The following is a 27329-nucleotide window of genomic DNA, read 5'->3' as shown; positions in this document are numbered from 1 at the left end:
TGGGAAAGACTAGGGATCACTTCAAGAAAATTAGAGATACCAAGGGAACATTTCATGCAAAGATGGGCACAATAAATGATAGAAACAGTAGGGACCTAACAGAAGCAGAAGATATTAAGAAGAGGTGTCAAGAATACACAGAACTGTGGGGGAAAAGTCTTAATGACCCAGAAAAGCACGATGGTGTGATCACTCACCTGGAGCCAGACATCCTGGAGTGTGAAGTCACATAGGCCTTAGGAAGCATTACTATTAACAAAACTGGTGGAGGTGGTGGAATTCCAGCTGAGCTATTTCAAATACTAAAAGATGATACTCTCTATGACCCACCTCCCAGAATATTGGAAATAAAAGCAAAAATAAACAAATGGGACCTAATTAACCTTAAAAGCTTCTGCACATCAAAGGAAACTATTAGCAAGGTGAAAAGACAGCCTTCAGAATGGGAGAAAATAATAGCAAATGAAGCAACCGACAAACAACTAATCTCAAAAATATACAAGCAACTCCTACAGCTCAACTCCAGAAAAATAAACGACCCAATCAAAAAATGGGCCAAAGAACTAAATAGACATTTCTCCCAAGAAGACATACAGATGGCTAACAAACACATGAAAAGATGCTCAACATCACTCATTATCAGAGAAATGCAAATCAAAACCACTATGAGGTACCATTTCACGCCAGTCAGAATGGCTGCGATCCAAAAGTCTACAAATAATAAATGCTGGAGAGGGTGTGGAGAAAAGGGAACCCTCTTACACTGTTGGTGGGAATGCAAACTAGTACAGCCACTATGGAGAACAGTGTGGAGATTCCTTAAAAAACTGGAAATAGAACTGCCTTATGATCCAGCAACCCCACTGCTGGGCATACACACTGAGAAAACCAGAATTGAAAGAGACACGTGTACCCCAATGTTCATCGCAGCACTGTTTATAATAGCCAAGACATGGAAGCAACCTAGATGTCCACCAGCAGATGAATGGATAAGAAAGCTGTGGTACATATACACAATGGAGTATTACTCAGCCATTAAAAAGAATACATTTGAATCAGTTCTAATGAGGTGGATGAAACTGGAGCCTATTATACAGAGTGAAGTAAGCCAGAAGGAAAAACATAAATACAGTATACTAACGCATATATATGGAATTTAGAAAGATGGTAACAATAACCCGGTGTACGAGACAGCAAAAGAGACACTGATGTATAGAACAGTCTTATGGACTCTGTGGGAGAGGGAGAGGGTGGGAAGATTTGGGAGAATGGCAATGAAACATGTAAAGTATCATGTGGGAAACGAGTTGCCAGTCCAGGTTCGAAGCATGATGCTGGATGCTTGGGGCTGGTGCACTGGGACGGCCCAGAGGGATGGTATGGGGAGGGAGGAGGGAGGAGGGCTCGGGATGGGGAACACATGTATACCTGTGGCGGATTCATTTTGATATTTGGCAAAACTAATACAATTATGTAAAGTTTAAAAATAAAATAAAATTAGAGGAAAAAAATAAATAAATAAAAGATGATGCTGTGAAAGTGCTGCACACAATATGTCAGCAAATTTGGAAAACTCAGCATCGACCACAGGACTGGAAAAGGTCAGGTATCATTCCAGTCTCAAAGAAGGGCAATGCCAAAGAATGTTCAAATTACTGCACAACTGCATTCATTTCACATGCTAGCAAGATAATGCTCAAAATCCTTCAAGCTACACTTCAATACATGAACCGGGAACTTTCAGATGTACAAGCTATATTTAGAAAAGGCAGAGGAACCAGAGATCAAATGGCCAACATCCAGTGGATCATAGAAAAAGCAAGAGAATTCCAGAAAAACATCTACTTCTGCTTCATTTACTATGCCAAACCCTTTGATTGTGTGGATCACAACAAACTGTGGGAAATTCTTTGAGAGATAGGAATACCAGACCACCTTACCTGCCTCCTGAGAAACCTTTGTGGAGGTCAAGAAGCAACAGTTAGAACTGGACACAGAACAAAGGACTGGTTCCAAATTAGGAAAGGAGTGCCTCAAGACTGTATATCGTTACCCTGCTTAACTATATTCAGAGTATATCACGTGAAATGCCAGGCTAAATGAAGCACAAGATGGAATCAAGATAGTTGGGAGAAATATCAATAACCTCAGATATGTAGATAACACCATCCTTATGGCAGAAAAAGAAGAGGAACTAAAGAGCCTATTGATAAAGGGGAAAGAGGAGAGTGAAAAAAATTAAAACTTTTTCACTTAAACTCAAGGCTTAAAACTCAACATTCAAAAAACAAAGATAATGGCACCTGGTCCTATCACTTTACAGCAAATAGATAGGGAAACAATGGAAACAGTGACACACTTTATTTTCTTGGGCTCCAAAATCACCATGGACGGTGACTGCAGCCATGAAATTAAAAGACGCTTGCTGCTTGGAAGAAAAGCTATGACATAGCTAGACAGTTTATTAAAAGGAAGAGACTTAACTTTGACAACAAAGGTCCACCTAGCCAAAGCTATGGTTTTTCCAATAGTCATGTATGGATGTGACTTTTGGGGGCATAAACTTTGCCACTGAGCGCTGAAGAATTGATGCTTTTCCACCATGATGTTGGAGAAGACTCTCGAGAGTCCCTTGGACTGCAAGAAGATCAAACCAGTCAATCCTAAAGGAAATCAGTCCTGAATATTTATTGGAAGGACTGATGCTGAAGCTGAAACTCCAAAACTTTGGCCACCTTATGCAAAGAACTGACTCATTGGAAAAGACCCTGATGCTGGGAAAGATTGAAGGAGGGAGGAGAAGGGGATGACAGAGGATGAGATGGTTGGATGGCATCACCAACTCAATGGACATGAGTTTAAGTAAGCTCCAGGACTTGGTGATGGACAAGAAGCCTGGCGTGCTGTGGTCAGTGGGGTCACAAAGAGCCAGACACAACTAAATGACTGAACAGCAACAATCCTGTCTTACATAATGGCTGTATCTGTTTACATTCGCACCAACAATGCAACAGGGTTCCCTTTTCTCCACGCCCTCTCCAGCATTTATCGTTTGTGGACTTTTGGATGATGGACATTCTGACTGATGTGAGATGACACCTCATTGTGGTTTTGATTTGCATTTCTCTAATAATGACCGAGGATGAGCATCTTTCCATGTGCTTATTAGCCATTTATATATCTTCTGTGGAGAAATGTCTGTTTAGGTCTTCAGTCCACTTTTTGATTAGGTTATTTGCTTTTTTGGTATTGAGCTACATGAGCTGCTTGTATATTTTGGAGATGTATTCTTGGTCAGTTGTTCTAGCTCAACGGATTTGAGCATACTCCTGCTAGTATATGAAACGAGTGCAATAGTACCATAGTTTGAACATTCTTTAGAATTGCCCTTCTTTGGGATTGGAATGAAAACTAATCCCATGGGATACAATCTATTAAAATGCACTTGCAAAAAAAGAAAGGAAAGGAAAATACTTTCAGAATACAGAACTTGATTTTATAATAGCTTTGTACTCGACAACCTCTTAATAAATTTCCACTCAAAGTGTACTTGGAAGTTTGCCACCTTTTTTCCTATATATTAGAGTTTCACCTGAGGGAGAAATTTCTGAAGATTAATCCTGATTACCAAGAATGAAAAAAAAAACATTCAACAGATCACAGTTTCATGCCAACATTATTTGTGAAGAAAACATCATTGCTCATGTTCAGCCTACTGTCAAAACATTTGTAACATGCTTCTAAAAGGCCCAGATAGAAGTGTGTGTAGAGATTACCAAGGGCAACAATGAAAGTGCTGGCTTCCCTCTGCTTTCCCTAACACACTTTCAGAGATGAGCTTTAGCACCCAGACTGTCCCTGGTGGCTCAAGAAAGCATTTCAGTATCATCAAGAATCTGGATACTGAGCTGAGTTTGCTTTAAGCTTAGAGATGATTTTTTTTAATCAGTTTTATTTCCTAAATTCCTCTCACATTCCCACTGGTGTGATTTCATTTTGAAAACATTTCATCTTTAAGGTCCAGAACAGTTTTTAGAAATTTTTTTGAAAATAAGGGCAACAACTTATGTAATTGACTATGAAAAAGAAATACACCACAGGGCTATGTTTATAAGTGTCTGTGTTGTGTGTACATGTGAATTGAGATCTCCAATCTACAGATGTATCAAATTTTGGATCTCTATCTTTCCTATAATGAATCATAGAATATTGACGACACTAAAAAAAACTAATAATCAATCCATTGTCTGCAATTATTTAAGTTTTCAAATACCTTGAAGACAGGGACTTTTTCTCTAGTGCTTGGGTCCACAAATAACAACTAGTAGATGACCAACAGAGTGAAAAGGTCCCCCCACTCCTTACATGTTAAAACCTGGGGCCAAGAAAAGAAAAGTGACTGGCACAGCTCTTCCAAAGCTATGTTTCAGTAAACTGGGACATCACAGAATCTTCACCTACATCCCAACTCTCTATCCAATAATAGATTTTAAATGTCTACTGATGTTTTAAAATGGATGAATTCCTCCTCTTTACTTCATAAAGGCCTAAGTTTGTGAGGTAAAGCTACTTTCAGATATCAAATATTTAACCCACATAACTTCTTTAAAGCATAAATAACCCCCAGGGAAATGTATTAGTTGTTTAACAGTTTCAGTTCCTTGATTGAAAGACAACAGAACTTGGAAGCTTGAATAGTCTGGATCTATGAACTGCAACTTACAGAGAACCACTATATGTGGTTTGCTCTTCATGCCATCACATACAAGAAAGAAAGTCCACCACAAACAATTTATTACAAATTCTACTTTTGAAAATAAACTATAAAAATGAATTTAATTTAACCCATCACTAAAAGAGCAAATAAATAATTTTTGGCCCCTAAACCTTTTAGGCAAACTAGGCCTGTCTTTGCAGTACTTATTTGGGCTTCTATTTTCCTGAAGGAATGAAGTCCTGCTAAGAGACACAAGGAGAAGGAGGCAAGATAAACACTAGTGTGCCGGCTGCTCTAAGATGAGCAACCTCAAAGATTTAAACTTGGTCCCAAATCCTTGAAAAATAAATGAGTCAGCATGTGGAGAAGCCTACAGATCTTGAACATGAAGAGCCTGGTTAACTGTGGTCATGAGCACTCAGAAGCTGTGATGAAGGAAATCCAGTCCCACTTAATGCTCCAAACGTTATGATTGTAGTTTTCACATTAACCGACAAAGTGGAACAAATTCACAGCCATAATAGCATAGACTCCTCCAATCACTTTCTCTCTACAGTTTCCTAGTAAGACGAGATCTGTATGGGCCTTTGCAGGTTATTATCCTGTGTTTTACCCAGTGCCTGAACTAAACAACTGCTGAATAAATCTGCACAGGATACTACCCTAAACAGTCTTATTTAATTCTCAAAAAGGTCTTATGAAAGAAGGAGGGCAGCCATTATTCCCATCTCACAGAAGACAAAGTTCCCAGACACTATGTCATCTTCATCACTAAGGTTCATTAGGCACTTACCATGTGCTAAGCCCTCTGAATGTATTAACATGTTTAATTTCCATGGTATTATGATATGGTAGATATGAACAGCATCTCTATTTTATAGGTGAGAAAACTATGACACAGAGATATTAACACATAAGTATTAACATAACCACAATCAGCTATCACAATTAGGAACTAGCACCGGGACTGAACCTAGGAAGGTGGCTCCAGAGTCCATATTTATATCATGACAATGTCATGCCTTGACATTTGACTGCCCAAGTAGTATCTACTTGCTTTGGGCTTGGTCACATGGCTAGTTGATGGTCAGTCCAAGACTACTTCCATCCTCCCTCCAGCCCACCTCCCTACCTCAGTAGGTCCTGTCAATCATCACCTGCAAAAACAAAGTTTCCCTGGGCCTCAGCACAAGTCTAATTAACTGGACAGAGTTAGCATGTCCAATTAACTGATGAACTAACTCTTCATAGAAACCCAAGTTTCCAAAGACAGGTGAAAGGCCTCAAGGTGGAGGCATCAACCACTGGTAAACCTCTGCTGCTTCTAGGGACACTCATATTTGAAACTTACTATCGAAGATTCACCTGTTAGGTAACACAAAGCCTCTTATATGTAATTGGAAGTCATTACCTTATTAGGAAAACCTCATAGTTGGAGAACATGCCAGAGCTGTGTGATTACAGGAATAAAAGGGCAATGAAAGAAAGATACAGCCTGTGTCCTATAGGGAGATTACTTGTAAGAAGGTTCTTCATATGGGACAACCTAACTTAATGCTATTTAAGAGTCCATGTTTTAGCAACTAGTCTAGAATATTTAAATATGTTTACATGAAATATAGGGTGTTTCCCTCTTACACTGTTGGTGGGAATGCTAACTAGTACAGCCACTATGGAGAATGGTGTGGAGATTCCTTAAAAAACTGGAAATAGAATTGCCATATGACCCAGCAATCCCACTTCTGGGCATACACACTGAGGAAACCAGAACTGAAAGAGACACATGCACCCCAATGTTCATTACAGCACTGTTTACAATACCTAGGACATGAAAGCAACCTAGATGTTCATTGACAGAGAAATGGATAAGAAAGTTATGATACATATACACAATGGAATATTACTCAGCTCTAAAAAAAAATGCATTTTGGTCAGTTCAAATGAGGTGGATGAAACTGGAGTCTAGAGTGAAGTCAGAAAGAGAAACACCAATACAGAATATTAACGCATATATATGGAATTTAGAAAGATGGTAATGACAATCCTATATGCAAGGCAGCAAAAGAGCTTGTTCTTTACAGGCTCTTGGACTATGTGGGAGAAGGCAAGGGTGGGATGATCTGAGAAAATAGAACTGAAACATGTATATTACCATATGTAAAATAGATGACCAGTGCAAGTTTGATGAAAGAAGCAGGGCACTCAAAGCCGGTACTCTGGGACAATCCTGAAGGATGGGGTGGAGAGGGAGGTGGGAGGGTTTTCAGGATGAAAGGACAATTGTACACCCGTGGCTGATTCATGTTGATGTATGGCAAGACCACCACAATATTATAAATTAATTATCCTCCAATTAAAATAAATACATTTTTAAAACAAATATATGGTGTTTCCTAAGCCACACAACAAATGGATTCCTAAATCATTCTGCTAAGTGAACATTCATTTATCTTCCCCCACACACATAAATGAAAAGCTTGAATGCTAAATGCTAAGTCACTTCAGTTGTGTCTGACTCTGTGCGACCCCATAGACGGCAGCCCACTAGGCTCCCCCGTCCCTGGGATTCTCCAGGCAAGAACATTGGAGTGGGTTGCCATTTCCTTCAATGCATGAGAGTGAAAAGTGAAAGTGAAGTAGCTCAGTAGTGTCCGACCCTCAGTGACACCATGGACTACAGCCTTCCAGGCTCCTCCATCCATGGGATTTTCCAGGCAAGAGTACTGGAGTGGGGTGCCATTGCCTTCTCCGAATGAAAAGCTTATATGCACCTATATTCAAATTTTCTCTAGTAACAGAAAAATATCAGTGAAGCTTTTTGTAGAAAATGAATCAACACACACAGTGATTTCTTCCAAGCATCTCTTCCATTTTCAAATACCAGAACATGGCAAAGCACTAAATGTGTTAAGATATATTTACTGAGAAACCTGGTGTCTGACTTACCCGCTGGATTTCTATCAAAGAACAATACCGGAGCTCTCAAAATGGACTTCAACATTTTGTTGTGCAAAGTTTGTGAAGAATTAACAAGGACGTACAATGCCAACAGAGATCTTATGACACCAAGAAGGAGACTAGATCCATTTAAACCTGAAATAAAGAAATGTCACTCATAACATAAAATCTCTGCCTTTTCTTCAATGATATGGAAGTACAGCAGGCAGTTTATAAAGATATTATGTATTTTCCACTATAAAAAGAATTTACATATAAATTTTTATATATAGAATATGAAATAAATAAGTTTAGATACATCTATAGAATGGATTCTATAAGTTTAATGCATTCACAAGATACATTTATTAAAAAGAATATGAAAATCAGTATCTTCCTTTCACTAAACAGAAATCATGTGTGAAGAAAAAATGAGGTGTAAACTACAATTTCCTTCTAGGCTTTCCAAACTCAATTTGCAAGTTCTAACAAAAACTCAGAAGAAAAATTAACTATAAAAAGTAGTTAATCATTCTCCATGTTTCAAATCTCACTATTTACAAAATTTTCCATAATGTGAAATTGTGGTATGCTTTGGTATCAGCATGTGAATTAACAGGAAACAGGAGAAATTATTTCATTTCATTGTACAAAATACCCAGTGTCTTTAAAAAATAGGAAAATACCATACTAAGTTACAAGTAGAAAATATCTTAAATAGTTGAATTGCAAGAAAATACAAATTATATCTTAACACAAGATAATTAACTTAAAAGAGCATCTAATCTCACTGTTTTATAGAAACAAAAAGCATTTGTAAATGCACATAATTATTTAAATTTGTTCTATTAATAACATAAATGAGTATGTACTATGCATATAAAAATTAAAATAGCCCTCCTAACATCTCTTGAACCCATGATACTAAGGAAACTGGAAATAACTTCTGTTACAAATATTCCATCAAGTATTTTTTCTCCTTCAGCTTTTCACATCACTGTTATTCCAACTTTGGAAGCTGTTCGAATTCCTGAATTCCATCAACAGGCATCTGCCTTAGCCCACTATCCTAAATGGATATACAACAGAATATTTTCCTTCTTCCTTTAAGCCCCCACAGTCCACCAATTCAGAAGGTAAACAGCTAGTGGATTTAGGTTTCTTAGCAAGTGATCAACAAAAGAAGTACCAAATTTCAATGAATGGGTTCTTACAAAAATATAATTCACTCTATCTTTGCAGAAAGTTAGTATGTGTGTTTCTTGTGCAAATATTTTAAAATTTTAGATCAGGATTTCCTTTTGAAAGTACGAAATGCTACACATATTCTAGGCACTTTTGTGAAAACAAAGCCATGTTAATTAATATTAGTCTGGCAAGCCAGATGTTAAATTAATCACATAAGTGGAGATGCAATAACATTGTGATCTCAAGGTAAGAAAGAGAAGGAATCCTAATTAATTTCCAGACACTGGATTTCTCCCTACTTAGCTTCTCTCTTAAGTAATTGGTGAAGCCCAAGAGATGAGCAGTGTGGCAAAGGGGAATTTGCATACCTGCAAGGAAATAGTGCTTTTGCTTGGGGGCCCTTGCTGCCAGAGGAATTCATCTAAGTTCAATAAAAGACAGGGTTTATTCAGACAGAACTGGAAAAATTCAAACCACAGGGTGGGGATCCATTTCTAATCCCCTTGTCCATCCACATTATAAGATTTAGATAAAGCAACCTATCAGAATAGACAGTAGCACGTTTCCAGGGGCTGATTTTCTGAATGTTCAATTCTAGTTTAACTTCCAAAATCCAGTACAGAGCAAATTAAGAGTCTTCATTCACCTTCTTCTAGTAGATTTTTTAAAATAATTATTCCAATTAATTCATAGAGTAAATGCGACTCAGACTCTTATTTGTTGAGGTATTTCTGAATTTCTCCTGGAAGCCCTAGTTGCTCACACAGGCTCCTTCTAAGCACCTCAGACTCTAGTATAATAGACCAGATGATTCGGCTTTACCTGAAAAAATTCCTAAGTACCAGTTCAGATCAAGCATCTCTGTTATATTTCCTTTTTCATATGCCATGATATTCAGAGTACTCTGCTCATTTGTCCTATGGAACAGGGAAGAAAAAAAAAAATATCATGCTATAGATAGAATATACAAATATACCAAAAAAAAATTAACCTTAATTTAGGAGATGAGTTTAATGCTAGAAAACGGTTCCCAGCTCTAAGGGCCTTATGTCTCTCTACCTTATAGAGATACCATTTGAATCACGACTTTCAGTTCTCAGAACTGTCTGTGAGGAAGCTTCTGAAAGTGAGACATGGAGAGAGACCATGGGAGGGTCACAGTCCAGCAGGAACTGTGATTTTTCTTCAGGGAAACTACATGAGGGTCAGAAGAGGAGGCTGAACAAACCCCACCCCTCCCCCTGACTCTGGGAAAGTGAGGCTTTGTGTAGACTTTACAGCACTTTGGGTCAGAGCAGGAATCACTCACCAGTTTAAAATCCACCAATCCTGCAGGATGTAGGCAGCCTGGAGCAGGAAATAACAGTCACTCACACACTGACATTATTGAACCTCACACCTCACTCACTAGGATGGGGGACGGAAAGGCTCCAGAAAACAGAGATGGTCTTTCCGACTCAGGTCTGTGCCAAGCCCCACAGCCCAGATGATGAGAGGTCAGGGGAGGGCATGTTATAATTTAATATCTCTAAAAGGCTTTCTTTTTTTTTTTTTCTAGAATTTGTCACAAACACACAACACCAATAAGCCTCACTTATTTTGCTACCCAAAGATAGTATATTTGAATGCAAATCCAAGTACATGCAAAAAAATAAGTAGTAGTATAAATGTTTGAGGTTTTGAAGGAAGACTCTTGACAGGTACTGTGATAGTCAGTTTTCTGTATCACCTTAGCCATTCCAGTCTCTGGTCATTTAATCAAATACTCCTCTAGATATTAATGTGAAGGTATTTTTTGTGGATTGTGGTTCATATCTATAATTAGTCAACTTAAGTAAAAATAACCATCATAATGTGGTGGGCCCCATCCAGTCAGTCAAAGGCTGAAAGAGCACAGCCTGAAGCTTCCTAAAGGAGGAAGCAATTCTGCCTTAAGACTTCAGGTCCTGCCTGAGGTTCCAGCCTGCAGGCCTGCTCTTCTGCTTTCAGATTCACCCAGGCAGATCCCACAGCTTCATGAGCCAGTTTTTTAAAATAAGTCTCTTCATAAACATAATAATAATTAAACAAATAGACACAGTATAAATAATATGTGAATATCAGGCTAAGGGCACACACCAAAACAAATTTCCTTACTTACCTGAGCTGCTATGTTTACTAGAATAAGGAAAATGATGACAGACCAGTGAGCACCAGCTCTGAAGTAATTCTTGTAGGTCTTAAAACCAACTTTTCCTTCTAAACGTCTCTCCTCAGATAGTGTATCCTGTATATTCTCAGTCTTGAAGGGAAAAATGGCAGTGAAAGACAAAATTTTAAATAATGAACTACAAAACTACAAAAGTTCAACAATGCCCTAAATTGCAATTCTGTGGCGAAAACAGACACACCTCACATGCTGGTAGGAGTGCAAGATGGTCCATCTCCTATGGACAAGGTATGGAAATATCTAACCTAACCATATATGCATTGACTCTTGGACCTAGCCATACTACTTCTAGTAATCTATTAGAAATAAGGAAATATCATTTGCACAAGGTTATTCATTGTTGCGTGGCTTTGCTTAAAGTAGCAGTGCTCTGTGATGATCTAGATGTTTGGGACAGAGGTGTAGCAGGGAAAGGGAGTCCAAGAGGGAGGGGATATATGTATACATATAGTGGATTCACTTCATTGCACAGTGGAAAACAACACAACATTATAAAGCAGTTATACTCCAATTAAAAAATAAATTATATGACTAAAGAATAAAAATTGGATATCATGACTTTCGGCACACGCAAAACATATCCAATTCAAATATGAATGCAGAAGTTTGTTCCAAAATAACACACAAAATGTAGTTAATGTATCCCTCTAAATGACTTGTGTCACTCAATGATGAAAACATAAAACATAGCTGGTCCTCAAAATACTAGTCAAATACAGTAAGCTGAGTTCACGCAACGAGTTGGAATAAGGTGAGTTTGGATAGCAGGAGGACAGTGTATGATCTGAATCTATGTGGTTCCTGAATTTCAGTGATTCCTGAGTGTGGAATGTGAGGGGCTAATCAGTGTCTGCTGTGTGTCAGGGCCTTAGCACACGTTATCTCTGGTCTATCACAACCCTTCTGACACCAAGGCAAAATACGACAATCAGTCATCTGCAGTGCCAGAACATTCCAATATGTAGGAAAAATAGCTGATTTAATGTGGTCACAGCAGGATTTGATAGGAGAAGGTCTTCATAGTAAGCCTCTGGATGTAAAAGGGAAGCTGGGAGCCATTATAAACATACACCCAGAAATTCATAGCAGTGTACCCACTACTGATCTTGATAAGATTCATCATCCTATACCCAGAGGAGAATCCTGGTCAAAGAGCAATTTAAATCTACCAATTCCATGGAATAAGGCCCTGGAAACTGATTTACTTTGAGACAAAGATGTCATGAGAGGAGAAGACTGAATGGCCATCAAAAGCAGACAGACCAGGAGGTTGCAGAATGAGAAACTCACATCTTGGTCTTCTGCAGCTGCATCTTTCAACAAGGGTGTGGAAGACTGTTGAGACTGAACTGGAGACTCGGAGGAGGTCTGAGTTCTCATAGTCGGAGATTCAGGAACTGGAGATGGTTTGGCCTCCTCATTCTCCTTTTTTAAAAGGGAAGTAAAATCTACCCCGGATTTCAGTAATTCAGCATAAGTCCCTTTTTGCACCATTTCACCCTAAAATAAAAATTTTAAACTTGAGAGGAATGCACTTACATTAGATAATACTAACCTAATTTAAATACTAATCAAGAAAAGTTAACTAGTATTAAACTATAACTTTTGTAAGAAAATATTTCTTAGGTCTGGAATTATGGTTCACAAATCTAGTTCAGCTAGACACAGTACAAGCCTTCTGTTCTCTGCCAAACCAAATATTGTGTAAGGTGCTGGCAGATATGAAAGAAATGTGTGCTCATGTGTTAAAAATGGAGGCCGTTGATATAACTACTGTGGGCACTTAGGGAAGCAAAAACTATAGATGTCAGTGGAAGTATCAGTAGAGTTTTTTTAGACAATTCAGATAAACTTCATATGACAAGCAGAATTTTTAAAAACAGTCAATTGGAGAAGATATTCCAGGAAACAAACTTAAGACTGACACAGAGGTGGCCACAAGCACATCTGCATAGGTAAAAGTCACTCATCAAATCTTTGCTGACCATGTCACTGTCACAGTAGCATATGTTCAGCTGGGACAAGACCGGTAAGAAGTAGCTCTGGACAGAGAATCCATGAGCTGTGTCTTCATTGTCTTTATAACTTCCCCACAAACTCAGAAAGTTCCCAACTGCAAATTCAATATTCTTTCTGTTCAAGTCATTAAACAAGAAGGCCACGACACTGGAGTGGTTCTAAAGCCTTGGCAGCAAACCAAAACCTAACCCAGAATCAGTGAGCTCAAATTTGAGAGGAGAACTTAAAAACAACCAATTACAATCAGATAACCAGGCCTCCTCAGATCAGGCAACTGCATATCTAATCAACCGCCAATCTAATCAAGTTCTTTGAAAATACATGAAATTATACTTCAGTTTCCCTCCCTCCAGTTCAATCCTGTTCAGTCGCTCACTCGTGTCTGACTCTTTGCAACCCCATGGACTGCAGCACGCCAGGCCTCCCTGTCCATCGCCAACTCCCAGAGTTTGCCCAAACTCATGTCCATTGAGTCAGTGATGCCATCCAACCATCACATCCTCTGTCGTCACCTTCTCTTCCTGTATTCAATCTTTATCAGAATCAGGGCCTTTTCCAATGAGTCAGTTCTTCATATCAGGAGGCCAAAGTATCAGAGACTCAGCTTCAGCATCATGCCTTCCAGTGAACATTCAGGACTGATTTCCTTGAAGACTGACTGGTTGAATCTCTTTATAGATCAAGGGACTCTCAAGAGTCTTCTCTAACACATAGTTCAAAAGCATCAATTCTTCGGTGCTCGGCTTTCCTTATGGTCCAACATCCATACATGTCTACTGGAAAAACTGTAGCTTTGACTAGATGGACGTTAGTTGGCAGGGTAATGTCTCTGCTTTTTTTTTTTAATATAAATTTAATATTTTAATTGGAGGCTAATTACTTTATAATACTGTATTAGTCTTACCATACATCAACATGAATCCACCACAGGTATACCTGTGTTCCCCATCCTGAACCCCCCACCCACCTCCCTCCCCATACCATCCCTCTGGGTCATCCAAGTGCACCAGCCCCAAACATGCTGAACCATGCATCGAACCTAGACTGGTGGTTCATTTCATATATGTTATTTTACATGTTTCAATGCCATTCTACCAAATCATCCCACCCTCACCGTCTCCCACAGAGTCCAAAAGATTGTTCTAGACATCTGTGTCTCTTTTGCAGTCTCACATACAGGGTTATCGTTACCATCTTTCTAAATTCCATATATATGCGTTAATATACTGTATTGGTGTTTTTCTTTCTGGCTTACTTCACTCTATATAATAGGCTCCAGTTTCATCCACCTCATTAGAACTGATTCAAATGTATTGTTTTTAATGGCTGAGTAATACTCCATTGTGTATATGTACCACAGCTTTCTTATCCATTCAACTACTGATGGACATCTAGGTTGCTTCCATGTCCTGGCTATTATAAACAGTGCTGCGATGAACATTGGGGTACACGTGTCTCTTTCACTTCTGGTTTCCTCAGTGTGTATGCCCAGCAGTGGGATTGCTGGGTCATAAGGCAGTTCTATTTCCAGTTTTTTAAGGAATCTTCACACTGTTCTCCATAATGGCTGTACTAGTTTGCATTCCCACCAACAGTGTGAGAGGGTTCCCTTTTCTCCACATCCTCTCCAGCACTTATTGCTTGTAGACTTTTGGATAGCAGCCATTCAGACTTATTGCTTGTAGATTTTTGGATAGCAGCCATTCTGACTGGCGTGAAATGGTACCTCATAGTGGTTTTGATTTGCATTTCTCTGATAATGAGTGATGTTGAGCATCTTTTCATGTGTTTGTTAGCCATCTGTATGTCTTCTTTGGAGAAATGTCTATTTAGTTCTCTGGCCCATTTTTTGATTGGGTTATTTATTTTTCTGAGTTGAGCTGCAGGAGTTGCTTGTATATTTTTGAGATTAGTTGTTTGTCAGTTGCTTCATTTGCTATTATTTTCTCCCATTCTGAAGGCTGTCTTTTCACCTTGCTTATAGTTTCCTTTGTTGTACAGAAGCTCTTAAGTTTAATTAGGTCCCATTTGTTTACTTTTGCTTTTATTTCCAATATTCTGGGAGGTGGGTCATAGAGGATCCTGCTGTGATGTATGTCAGAGAGTGTTTTGCCTATGTTCTCCTCTAAGAGTTTTATAATTTCTGGTCTTACGTTGAGATCTTTAATCCATTTTGAGTTTATTTTTGTGTATGGTGTTAGAAAGTGTTCTAGTTTCATTCTTTTACAAGTGGTTGACCAGTTTTCCCAGCACCACTTGTTAAAGAGATTGTCTTTTCTCCATTGTATATTCTTGCCTCCTGTGTCAAAGATAAGGTGTCCATAGGTGTGTGGATTTATCTCTGGGCCTTCTATTTTGTTCCATTGATCTATGTTTCTGTCTTTGTGCCAGTACCATACTGTCTTGATGACTGTGGCTTTGTAGTAGAGCCTGAAGTCAGGCAGGTTGATTCCTCCAGTTCCATTCTTCTTTCTCAAGACTGCTTAGGCTTTTCGAGGTTTTTTGTATTTCCATACAAATTGTGAAATTATTTGTTCTAGCTCTGTGAAAACTACCATGGGTAGCTTGACAGGGATGGCATTGAATCTATAGATTGCTTTGGGTAGTATACTCATTTTCACTATATTGATTCTTCCGATCCATGAACATCGTATATTTCTCCATCTATTAGTGCCCTCTTTGATTTCTTTCACCAGTGTTTTATAGTTTTCTATATATAGGTCTTTAGTTTCTTTAGGTAGATATATTCCTAAGTATTTTATTCTTTCCGTTGCAATGGTGAATGGAATTGTTTCCTTAATTTCTCTTTCTATTGTCTCATTATTAGTGTATAGGAATGCAAGGGATTTCTGTGTGTTGATTTTATAACCTGCCACTTTACTGTATTCATTGATTAGCTCTAGTAATTTTCTGGTAGAGTCTTTAGGGTTTTCTATGTAGAGGATCATGTCATCTGCAAACAGTGAGAGTTTGACTTCTTCTTTTCCAATTTGGATTCCTTTTATTTCTTTTTCTGCTCTGATTGCTGTGGCCAAAACTTCCAAAACTATGTTGAATAGTAGTGGTGAGAGTGGGCACCCTTGTCTTGTTTCTGACTTTAGGGGAAATGCTTTCAATTTTTCACTATTGAGGATAATGTTTGCTGTAGGTTTGTCATATATAGCTTTTATTATGTTGAGGTATGTTCCTTCTATTCCTGCTTTCTGGGGAGTTTTTATCATAAATGGATGTTTAATTTTGTCAAAGGCTTTCTCTGCATCTATTGAGATACTCATATGGCTTTTATTTTTTATTTGTTAATGTGGTGTATTACATTGATTGATTTTCAGATATTGAAGAATCCTTGCATCCCTGGGATAAAACCCACTTGGTCATGATGTATGATCTTTTTAATATGGTGTTGGATTCTGATTGCTAGAATTTTGGTAAGGATTTTTGCATCTATGTGCACCAGTGATATTGGCCTGCAGTTTTCTTTTTTTTTGTGGCATCTTTGTCAGGTTTTGGTATAAGGGTGACGGTGGCCTCATAGAATGAGTTTGGAAGTTCACCTTCCTCTGAAATTTTCTGAAAGAGTTTGAGTAGGATAGGTGTTAGCTTTTCTCTAAATTTTTGGTAAAATTCAGCTGTTAAGCCATCTGGACCTGGGCTTTTGTTTGCTGGAAAATTTCTGATTACAGTTTCAATTTCCGTGCTTGTGATGGGTCTGTTAAGATATTCTACTTCTTCCTGGTTCAGTTTTGGAAAGTTGTACTTTTCTAAGAATTTGTCCATTTTTTCCAAGTTGTCCATTTTATTGCCATATAATTGCGGGTAGTAGTCTCTTATGATCCTTTGTATTTCATGTTGTCTTTTGTGATCTCTCCATTTTCATTTCTAATTTTATTGATTTGGTTTTTCTCCCTTTGTTTCTTGATCAGTCTGACTAATGGTTGTCAATTTTGTTTATCCTCTCAAAGAACCAACTTTTGGCTTTGTTGATTTTTGCTATGGTCTCTTTGTTTCTTTTGCATTTATTTCTGCCCTAATTTTTAAGATTTCTTTCCTTCTACTAACCTTGGGGTTCTTCATTTCTTCCTTTTCTAGTTGCTTTAGGTGTAGAGTTAGATTATTTGACTTTTTTCTTGTTTCTTGAGGTATGCCTGTATTGCTATGAACCTTCTCCTTAGCACTGCTTTTACAGTGTCCCACAGGTTTTGGGTTGTTGTGTTTTCATTTTCATTTGTTTCTATGCATATTTTGATTTGTTTTTCATTTCTTCTGTGATTTGTTGGTTATTCAGCAGCATGTTGTTCAGCCTCCATATGTTGGAATTTTTAATAGTTTTTCTCCTGTAATTGAGATCTAATCTTACTGCTTTGTGGTCAGAAAAGATGCTTGGAATGATTTCAATTTCTTTGAACTTACAAAGGCTAGATTTATGGCCCAGGATGTGATCTATCTTGGAGAAGATTCCGTGTGCACTTGAGAAAAAGGTGAAATTCATTGTTTTGGGGTGAAATGTCCTATAGATATCAATTGGGTCTAACTGGTCTATTGTATCACTTAAAGTTTGTGTTTCCTAGTTAATTTTCTGTTAGTTGATCTATCCATAGGTGTGAGTGAGTCTCCCACTATTATTGCATTATTGTTAATTTCCCCTTTCATACTTGTTAGCATTTGTCTTACATATTTCGGTGCTCCTATGTTGGATGCATATATATTTATAATTGCTATATCTTCTTCTTGGATTGATCCTTTGATCATTATGTAGTGTCTTTCTTTGTCTCTTTTCACAGCCTTTGTTTTAAAGTCTATTTTATCTGATCCCTTGGACTGCAAGGAGATCCAACCAGTCCATTCTGAAGGAGGTCAGCCCTAGGATTTCTGTGGAAGGAATGATTCTAAAGCTGAACCTCCAGTACTTTGGCCACCTCATGCAAAGAGCTGATTCATTGGAAAAGTCTCTGATGCTGGGAGGGATTGGGGGCAGGAGGAGAAGGGGACGACAGAGGATGAGATGGCTGGATGGCATCACTGACTCGATGGACATGAGTCTGAGTGAACTCCAGGAGTTGGTGATGGACAGGGAGGCCTGGCATGCTGCGATTCATGGGGTCACAAAGAGTCAGACATGACTGAGTGACTGATCTGATCTGATCTGATATTTATGTGCTCTCCACAGTCTGGACCACTCAGAGATGTTCACGGAGTTATACAGAGAAGAGAAGAGGGAGGAAGGAAACAGAGGTGACCAGGAGGATAAAGGGAGTAATCAAAAGGAGATTACAACCAGTAATCAGTTCCCTAAGTGTTCTCCACAGTCCGGAGCACACAAAGAGATTCACAGAGTTAGGTAGAGAAGAGAAGGGGGAGAGAGGAGATAGAGACAACCTGGTGGAGAAAAAGGAGAGTCCAAAGCGGGCAGAGAGCAGTCAAGCCAGTAATCTTGCTCCCAAGTAAAAATGGGTACTAAAGATTGGGTTCTTAAAGGTACAAAATTGATAACAAATACCAAAAAACAAAGATTAAAAATCTAGAGTAGAAGTTGTATTTTCAAAAACACAATATTAAAGAAAAAAAAAAACAATCACAAAAATTATAAAATATATATATATATGAATTTTGCTTTAAGAAATAAGGTCTTTTTTTTTTTCCAAAGAAATAGTAGGTTATAAAAATGAAAATTAAAGGAGTAATAGAGGACTTAAATTTTTTTTAATTTTAAAAAAAAGTAAACAAAGATAGTAAAAATAGTAAAAATATATCTAGGACTTTCTCTGGTGGTGTTGTGGGCAGTGTGGGGTCAGTTCTTTTTTGGATAGTTCCTTGATCTGGCTTATATTTCTCAAGATCTATAGCCCCCTTCCTATGTAGTCGGTACTAACTACAGGGTTTTAATCTATCGCACCTGTCGCTTCCAAGGCTGTTCCCTCTGTTTTAGCTTCTTCTATTTGCTGGTCTCTTCAGTGTCTAATTTCTGCCCTGACACAGGGGGCAGTGGTGGACACTTTTTTAGGCTCACTTGTTCAGTCGTGCTGTGGGGAGGGAGGGACGCTACAAACAAATAACACTAGCGTGTGTTTGCAGTGTCTCGGCCACACTGGGTTTGCCCCCGCTCACGGCATGTGTGCTTTCCCTGTCTACACTGCTTAGGCTCTAGGTTGCTCTGCCAGGAACTGTCTGAGGCGGGCCCTGGGTTGTGTGCACTTCCCAGGTCTAAGCCACTCAGGTTCAGGTACTCGAGTAGACCTCAGAGGCGCAGACTCGGTTGGGCCTGCATTTTGTGCCCTTCCCAGGTCCAAGCAGCTCAGGTGACCAGGTGTTTGGCAAGCACAGTCGCTGCGACTTATCACCTTGCCCATCCCTGCCTCTTGGTTTTCTGGGTGTACAACCGGCGCACCTTCTCAGGCAGATGTTGACCATCCAGAATCCCAAGAAGTCTTAGTTAGCAATGAAGCCTGCTTGCAGTTTGGTAGATAATGCCTCTCTGGGGCCGCAACTGTCCCCTTCTGGCTCTGGCTGCCCTCGCCTGCCTGTCACAGGAGTGGGATGGCCTGCAGCCGGCTAGTTCTGATCAGTCCTTTGTTCTGTGAGGGGGCCTGATAGTGTCTTAGGTTGGGCTTTTCGCATAGCTCTAGTCAGTCCTTTGTTCTGTGAGTGGGCCTGAAGGTGTCTTAGGTTAGGGCTTTTTGCGTGGTAGCTATCCCACAGTCTGGGTTGCTAGCCCAAGTTAGTTCCCTCGGATTGCCCTCGGGGCATTCAGGCCTGGTCCTTACTCTAAGCAATGCAGCCCGGGCCTCCCTGCCCAGCCCCCGCTTGCTAGTGGCGGATGCAGGCATCTGCGCTGCTTCTTCGCTGGGGGAGTTACCATTGGGCACATAATCCGTGGGTTTTAATTATTTATTTATGTTTCCTCCCAGTTATGTTGCCCTCTGTGGTTCCTAGGCTCACCACAGATTCGGCAGTGAGAGTATTTCCTGGTGTTTGGAAACTTCTATCTTTTTTAAGACTCCCTTCCCAGGACGGAGCTCCATCCCTACCTCTTTTGTCTCTCTTTTTTCTTTTATATTTTTTCCTACCTCCTTTTGAAGACAATGGGCTGCTTTTCTGGGTGCCTGATGTCCTCTGCCAGCATTCAGAAGTTGTTTTGTGGAATTTACTCAGCGTTCAAATGTTCTTTTGATGAATCTGTGGGGGAGAAAGTGGTCTCCCCATCCTATTACTCTGCCATCTTAGGACCACCTCTTGTCTCTGCTTTTTAAAATGCTATCTAGGTTGGTCATAGCTTTTCTTCCAAAGAGCAAGCATCTTTTAATATCATGGCTGCAATCATCATCTGCAGTGATTTTGGAGCCAAAAATAAATGTCACTGTTTCCTTTGATCCCCCCCCCCCCCCCCGTCTATTTGCCATAAAGTGATGGGACTGGATACCATGATCTTTGTTTTTTGAATGTTGAGTTTTAAGCCAGCTTTTTGAGTCTCCTTTTTCACTTCCATCAAGAGACTGACTCTTTAGTTCTTCTTTGCTTTCTGCCATATGGGTGGTGTTATCTGCATATCTGAAGTTATTGTTAAATCTCCTGGCAATCTTGATTCCAGCTTGTGGTTCATCCAGCCCAGTATTTCACATGATGTACTCTGCATAGAAGTTAAATATATAAAATGACAATATAAAGTCTTGACATACTCCATTCCTCGTTTGGAACCAGTCTGCTTTTCCGTGTGTAGTTTTAACTGTTTCTTCTTGACCTACATACAGATTTCTCAGGAGGCAGGTCAGGTGGTCTGGTATTTCCATCTCTTTCAGAATTTTCCACAGTTTGTTGTGATCTACACAGACAAAGGCTTTAGCGTAGTCAATAAAGTAGAAGTAAATGTTTTTCTGGAACTCTCTTGCTTTTTTATGATAAAACATGTTGGCAATTTTATCTCTGGTTGCTCTGCCTTTTCTAAATACAGCATGAACATCTGAAAGTTCTATTCTCAGTTCATGTACTGTTGAAGCCTAGCTTGAAGAATTTTGAGCATTACTTTGCTAGAGTGTGAGATAAGTGCAATTGTGTGGTAGTTTGAATATTCTTTGCATTGCCTTTCTCTGGATTGGAATGATAACTGACCCTTTCCAGTTCTGTGGCCACTGCTGAGTTTTACAAATTTGCTGGCATATTGAGTGTAGCACTTTCACAGCATCATCTTTTAAAACAGCTCACCTGGAATTCCATCACCGCCACTAGCTTTGTTCATAGTAAGGCTTTCTAAGGCCCACTTGACTTCACACTCCAGGCTGTCTGGCTCTAGGTGAGTGATCACACCATCATGGTTATCTGAGTCATTAAGATCTTTTTTCTACAGTTCTTCTATGTACTCTTGCCACCTCTTCTTAATATCTTCTGCTTCTGTTAGGTCCATACCATTTCTGTCACTTATTGTGCCCATCTCTGCATGAAATGTTCCCTTGGTATCCCTAATTTTCTTGAAGAGATCCCTAGTCTTCCCCATTCTATTGTTTTCCTCTGTTTCTTTGCACTGATCACTGAGGAAGGCTTTCTTATCTCTCCTTACTGTTCTTTGGAACTCTCATATGCAGATGCTTTCGCTATTTTCTAACCCCATGAAACAAGACACAGCTAATTCACTCAGTGGCAAACAAAATATGAGGCCAAAATTTCAGGCAGCCTGGAGAGAGCTGATAAAACTTGCGGCTTAGTCCGTGAGAGCAGCTTCCGCAAACCCGCTATCTCCAAGGACCGCCCTGAGGGGCACCAGCGCGTTCAGTTTTTGGGTTCCGAAAAGCCCGAGCAGTGAAAAAAAAAAAAACAAAAACAAAAACAAAACCAATCAAAGGAGGGCATCTGGTTAAGGCAGATCAGTAGAAGAAAGTGTCCCATGACCCTACCTTTGACCCCTCTTATCCTATCCCCTGAGGTGGTCCCCTGGAAGAAACCCTATGAAACCTTTGGGAACCATCTGATACTGAAGAATTAGAATTTTATTCAAGATATATTGTGGCTGGTGCCACTTGAGAGACAAAATGCATACACCTTATTTAATGAAATTACCACTTTCTACTTAGTATCTGTAAGCTGCACAAGGAAATTACTAGTGGTACAAAGACAATAATTTCACTCAGCAGCCAAGCCCTGACAATTCCAAGAGGACAAGGGAGCATGCCATCCCCCCTCTGATGTGAGAGAGGGATCAGACAAATAGAAAGGATGGACCCCAAGTCAAGTCATCCAGGGGTGCTCTCTAGTGGACAAATTGTTGTTCTAAAATTGAGGATGGTATTCTCAAAAGAAGCAATAAGGGGGCCCCAAAACATCTAGGGACTGGCTAAATATGTTATTGTGCCTCTCACCATTCTGTACTCAATACTGCCAATGCAGGGTTTTACATACTAGTATCACCTGCTCTGTGGGCTTCCCTGGTAGCTCAGCAGGTAAAGAATCTGCCTGCAATGCAATTGACCCTGGTTCAATCCCTGGGTTAGGAGTATCGCCTGGAGAAGGGATAGGCTACCAACTCCAGTATTCTTGGACTTCTCTGGTGCATAGATGGTAAAGAATCTGCCTGCAATGCAAAAGACCTGGGTTTGATCCCTGGGATGGGAAGACCCCCTGGAGAAGGGAATGGCAACCCACTCCAGTATTCTTGCCTGGAGAATCCCCATGGACAGAGGAGTCTGGGGTCACAAAGAGTTGGACATGACTGAGTGACTAAGCACAGCACATCATCTGCTCTGCACATGAAGTTAACTGGTCTCAAGCTTAAGAAATCTGAGCTCCACATTCCTGGAGGAGTGGAGAACAGTCTACACATGGAATTGCTTTGAGAGGTAGAGATGCTATGTTTTAATCATCTTTCTTAGAACAGAAATTCATTTGATAAGTGAGAGATTTGGCCATGGGTCTGTTGAAACAGACAAGGGTTAACAACAGAAGTGCTGAGGCGCAGGCACAGACAAACCAAGGGGTGAAACATCAAACAATTACCAAGTCTGAAAAATTCTCACTAATCTCCAACCCACTCCCAATCATGTGAGGTACTGTACACTGAATAGTGGCCCCTTAAAAAGGTGTGTTCAAGCCCTAAACATGACACCTGTGAACTGACCTTATTTGGAAGCAGGGTCTTTGCAGATGTGATCAAGCTAAGATGAGGTCACATTGGATCAGGGTGACCCTAAATCCAATATGACTAATGTCCTTATGAGAACAGAAGAGATTCAGACAAACAAGGGATAATGGCCACGTGGTATCAGAGCAGAGACCACAATACTGCAGCTGGAAGCCAAAGAACACAAGGAAGGCCGGTGCACACCAGTGGCAGGAAGGAAGGATTCTCCCCTGCAGCCTTCAGGGAGAACACAGCCCTGCCAGCACCTGGACTGGGGACTTGTAGCCCCCAGACCAGGGAGACAATAAATCTCTGTTGTTCTGAGGACAGAGAGAACAGACCTGTAGTTCCCAACAGGGAGGGAGCTGGAGAGACTTCAAGTGCGAGGTTTTGGATTAGCAGATGTAAGCATCATATATGGAATGGATAAACAACAAGGTCCTACTGTGTAGCACACAAAGAATTATATTCAGTATCCTATAATAAACCATAATGGAAAAGAATATTTAAAAATAAATATATGTATATGTATAACTGAATCACTTCACTGTACAGCAGAAATTAATACAATATTATAAATCAACTATATTTCAAGAAAATAAAATAAATTTCTGTTGTTTGAAGTCACCCAGTTTGCAATACTTTGTTACAGCAGCTCTAGAAACTGATACTCTAGCCTGAGCCCACACTTCTGTCTTCTCAGCTTTACTAAGACTCCTAACTGCTTCTTTTGTCGCCCCTCTAGTGACCATCAGAGGAATCTCTTAATTCCCACATCAGACCACATCCTCCTCTGCTCTGGACCATCCAAGGCTTCCATCTCACTTCTGGGCTCACTGCCCACTGCTCAGAGACCTGTTCCCTCCACATCCCCCTGCTCACTGTCCTCAGACACTCTGGTCTTCCTGCTGTTCCTCCAACCTGCCAGGTCAGCTCCTTCCTTAAGACCCCCTTGCCTCAGATTCCCTCTCCCAGGTGACATCACGGTCCCCACCTTCATGTCACTCAGACCCTGTGAGACACCAGCTCCTCAGGGAGGCAGCCAGGATGTCACCTTCTTTGTCATATCTGTCCCCATAAGAACAGGAGCCCCGTGTAGGCAGGGCCTTGCCCTCCTGCTGCACAGGCTCCCACATGTATTGGGCACATAGAGACCTGGGCAGTGAGACCAGCAACTGGCAACACCAGCAGAGAGGGTGTCTCTGACCCAGGTGCTTGGCTACCCAACCTTGCTTCCTGTACTAATGGAATATGCTCTTCAGGCAAACTGCATGACAATCATGTGGATACAAACAGGTCTTAGTATCTCTAATTTTCAAATAATACAATTTGACTTAAATCCTGGAAAAGGAAAACAAAAAGTTCTAAATAACATTGCATCATTATCCTTAACAATTTCACTAGAACAGTGATGATTCAGTAGCCTTGTGGTTGTACTTCTATACACTTTAAGCTTCATGTGGCTTAGAGTGTAATAGTGACATTTCTACAGGCCTTTGGATTCATCCTCAAATACCACCACTCTGAGAAGGAGTGTACAACTGAGGGAGAAGAGGGTATTTACCATTAATCCAAGAAGAGTGACCTGTTGGGAGGCCTGGCCTTCAACACATCTGAGCATCAGCAAGTTCCACAGACTTCTAAAAATTACTTACCTTTTTCAATAACAGAAGCTGACTTGCATCTTTTAGGTACTGCCACTGATGAGTCACTAAGATTGTGATCTTCTCATGCAAGACTTGGCAAATACACCTACAAACGTAAAAGGTACAGTATGTAAAAACATGAATGGGGGTGCTTCCAATTGAAAACACATATTTTGAAAACATAATGAGACAAAGACAACACAGGAGTTGAAGATCCATAGTTTAAATACCAAATAAATAATACAAACTAAGTACCAATATAAATCAATAAATCTGACTAAGTCCTCAAATTCATCAGCAGCAAACCTGAATCCAGCTCTGTTCAAAAATTCTACAAACCAGTCCAGTAAAGGAGGCACCAACAACTAGGTTTTTTTTCCCTCAAAAAACTCATCAATTATTTACATGTTTCATGATGATAAACAACTGACCAATACTGAGATTCCAAAAACTGACTGAACTAAAACACTATTTCATCACTATACAGGAATGGGAGAAGAGGAATCTATGTCATTTAAAACTCTGTACATTTTTCTCAAGCAGTTTTCTAAGTGATTGTTTATGATTTATAATGTACACAGTAACAACAACAAATTAATAGACTCTTGGTAACCTTTGCCAGAGTGTGTTTTCTAGACACTTCTTCCCAAATAGCATTAGATAGAAAATGAATGCTAGTGTGGCCTCCATACGTCTCTGCAACATTCCATTCCAACCAGGAAGTAAACTTTTTATTTGAACCAAAAACTTTCTGAATATGAAAATGAAAGATGAGAGTCCAAATGGCCCAAATCACAGGAAATCATCTAACAGCTCAAGACACACAATTGTCTTAGCCAAGACCCCCCAAACTATCCAAACTTAAGTGTTTTTTTTTCACAGCAACCCCCTCAAACTGCCCCCACATTTTAAATGCAGACCCCAAGGAACTCAGCCCCAGCCTATTCCTACAGCGTCCACAACCCCTTCAGAGAAGTGAGTAGCCAGGTCCGAGGCCCCGGTGAGCATGGGCAGGGCTCCAGGCAGGTACTCTGAGTGCCCTGCACCCTCACAAAGCAAATCTCAGGAACATGGGCCAGAGCTCAGCCTGCTGAGTGAGTCAGATGGAGAACCTGGAGGCAGTAGACTGCAGCTCAGTTCCATCAGACAAGCCACTAAACCTCAGTTTCTTCATCTCAGAACAACATCAATGACAATCACGTGTTCTGAGAAGTCTAACCACCAGTCTTCTCAGTAAATGTAAGCTCCCTCCCCACTCCTCCCTAACTACAAGTGGTCATATGCTTTGGACTCAGAATAGAAAAACTCTGAGGGGACCCTCTGGACACAGGGTCTGTGATCAGAAAGAAGATCCTGGGATGCAGACACACTCACCATCGTTTCATTGATTCCAAACAGATTTATTTTTACCTTTTGACATTTACCTTACCTTTTGGCTTGTGTAATCTTACCTTTTCAGAGAAGGCGATGGCACCCCACTCCAGTACTCTTGCCTGGAAAATCCCATGGACAGATGGTAGGCTGCAGTCCATGGGGTCACCAAGAGTCAGACACGACTGAGCGACTTCACTTTCACTTTTCACTTTCATGCATTGGAGAAGGAGATGGCAACCCACTCCAGTGTTCTTGCCTGGAGAATCCCAGGGATGGGGGAGCCTGGTGGGCTGCCGTCTCTGGGGTCGCACAGAGTCGGACACGATTGAAGCGACTTAGCAGCAGCAGCGATCTTACCTTTTAGCTTTTGTACCTAAGTTTCTTGACTGAGTAACCCCATCTCCAGTTAGTACCAAAGTTTTTCATGGAATTGTTGTCAATCAGTCCATAAGTTATGTCCAACTCTCTGTGACCCCATGGACTGCAGCACACTAGGCTTCCCTGTCCTCCACTGTCTCCACAGTTTGCTCAAATTCATGTCCATTGAGTCAATGATGCTATCTAACCATCTCATCCTCTGCTGCCCCCTTCTTCTTTTGCCTTCAATCTTTCCCGGTGTCAGGGTCTTTTCCAATGGGTTGGCTCTCCGCATCAGTTGGCCAAAGAACTGGAGCTTCAGCTTCAGCATCTGTCCTTCCAATGAATATTCAGGACTGATTTCCTTTAGAACTAACTTTTTTGATCTTTTTGAAGTCCAAAGGACTCTTAAGAGTCTTCTCCATGTTCACAATTTGAAAGCATCAATTCTTTGGCACTCAGCCTTCTTTGTGGACCAACTCTCACATCCATATATGACTACTGGAAAAACCATAGCTATGACAATAGAGACTTGTCCACAAAGTGATGTCTTTGCTTTTTAATACACTGTCTAGGTTTATCATAGTTTTCCTTCCAAAGAGCAAGTGTCTTTTAATTTCATGGCTGAAGTCACTGTCCACAGTGATTTTGGAGCCCAGAAAAATAAAATGTCACTGTTTCTACATTTTCCCCTTCTATTTGGCATGAAGTGGTGGGACTAGATGTAATAATCTTAGTTTTTTTTAATGTTGAGCTTCAAGCCAGCTTTTTCACTCTCTTCTT

The 27329-nt window shown here is 40.1% G+C and overlaps 1 protein-coding gene across 1 annotated transcript in view; it reads right to left on the bottom strand.

Annotated features, from left to right (window-relative positions):
- Window positions 1-27329, bottom strand: part of LOC109567079 (ATP-binding cassette sub-family C member 4-like) — a 160055-nt gene that overhangs the window by 94386 nt on the left and 38340 nt on the right. The window contains exons 6-11 of the mRNA XM_070799962.1: window positions 24825-24921; window positions 12342-12551; window positions 10983-11123; window positions 10152-10189; window positions 9665-9759; window positions 7664-7810 (exon numbers count right to left, since the gene is read on the bottom strand). Coding sequence (XP_070656063.1) covers window positions 7664-7810; window positions 9665-9759; window positions 10152-10189; window positions 10983-11123; window positions 12342-12551; window positions 24825-24921 — 728 coding nt within the window. The remainder of the gene's footprint in view (window positions 1-7663; window positions 7811-9664; window positions 9760-10151; window positions 10190-10982; window positions 11124-12341; window positions 12552-24824; window positions 24922-27329) is intronic.

The sequence above is a fragment of the Bos indicus genome, chromosome 12 (genome assembly GCF_029378745.1).
Source record: "Bos indicus isolate NIAB-ARS_2022 breed Sahiwal x Tharparkar chromosome 12, NIAB-ARS_B.indTharparkar_mat_pri_1.0, whole genome shotgun sequence".
Lineage (NCBI taxonomy): Eukaryota > Metazoa > Chordata > Mammalia > Artiodactyla > Bovidae > Bos > Bos indicus.
The sequence above is the reverse complement of the archived record's forward strand: the minus strand, read 5'-3'. Positions and strand labels throughout refer to the sequence as shown.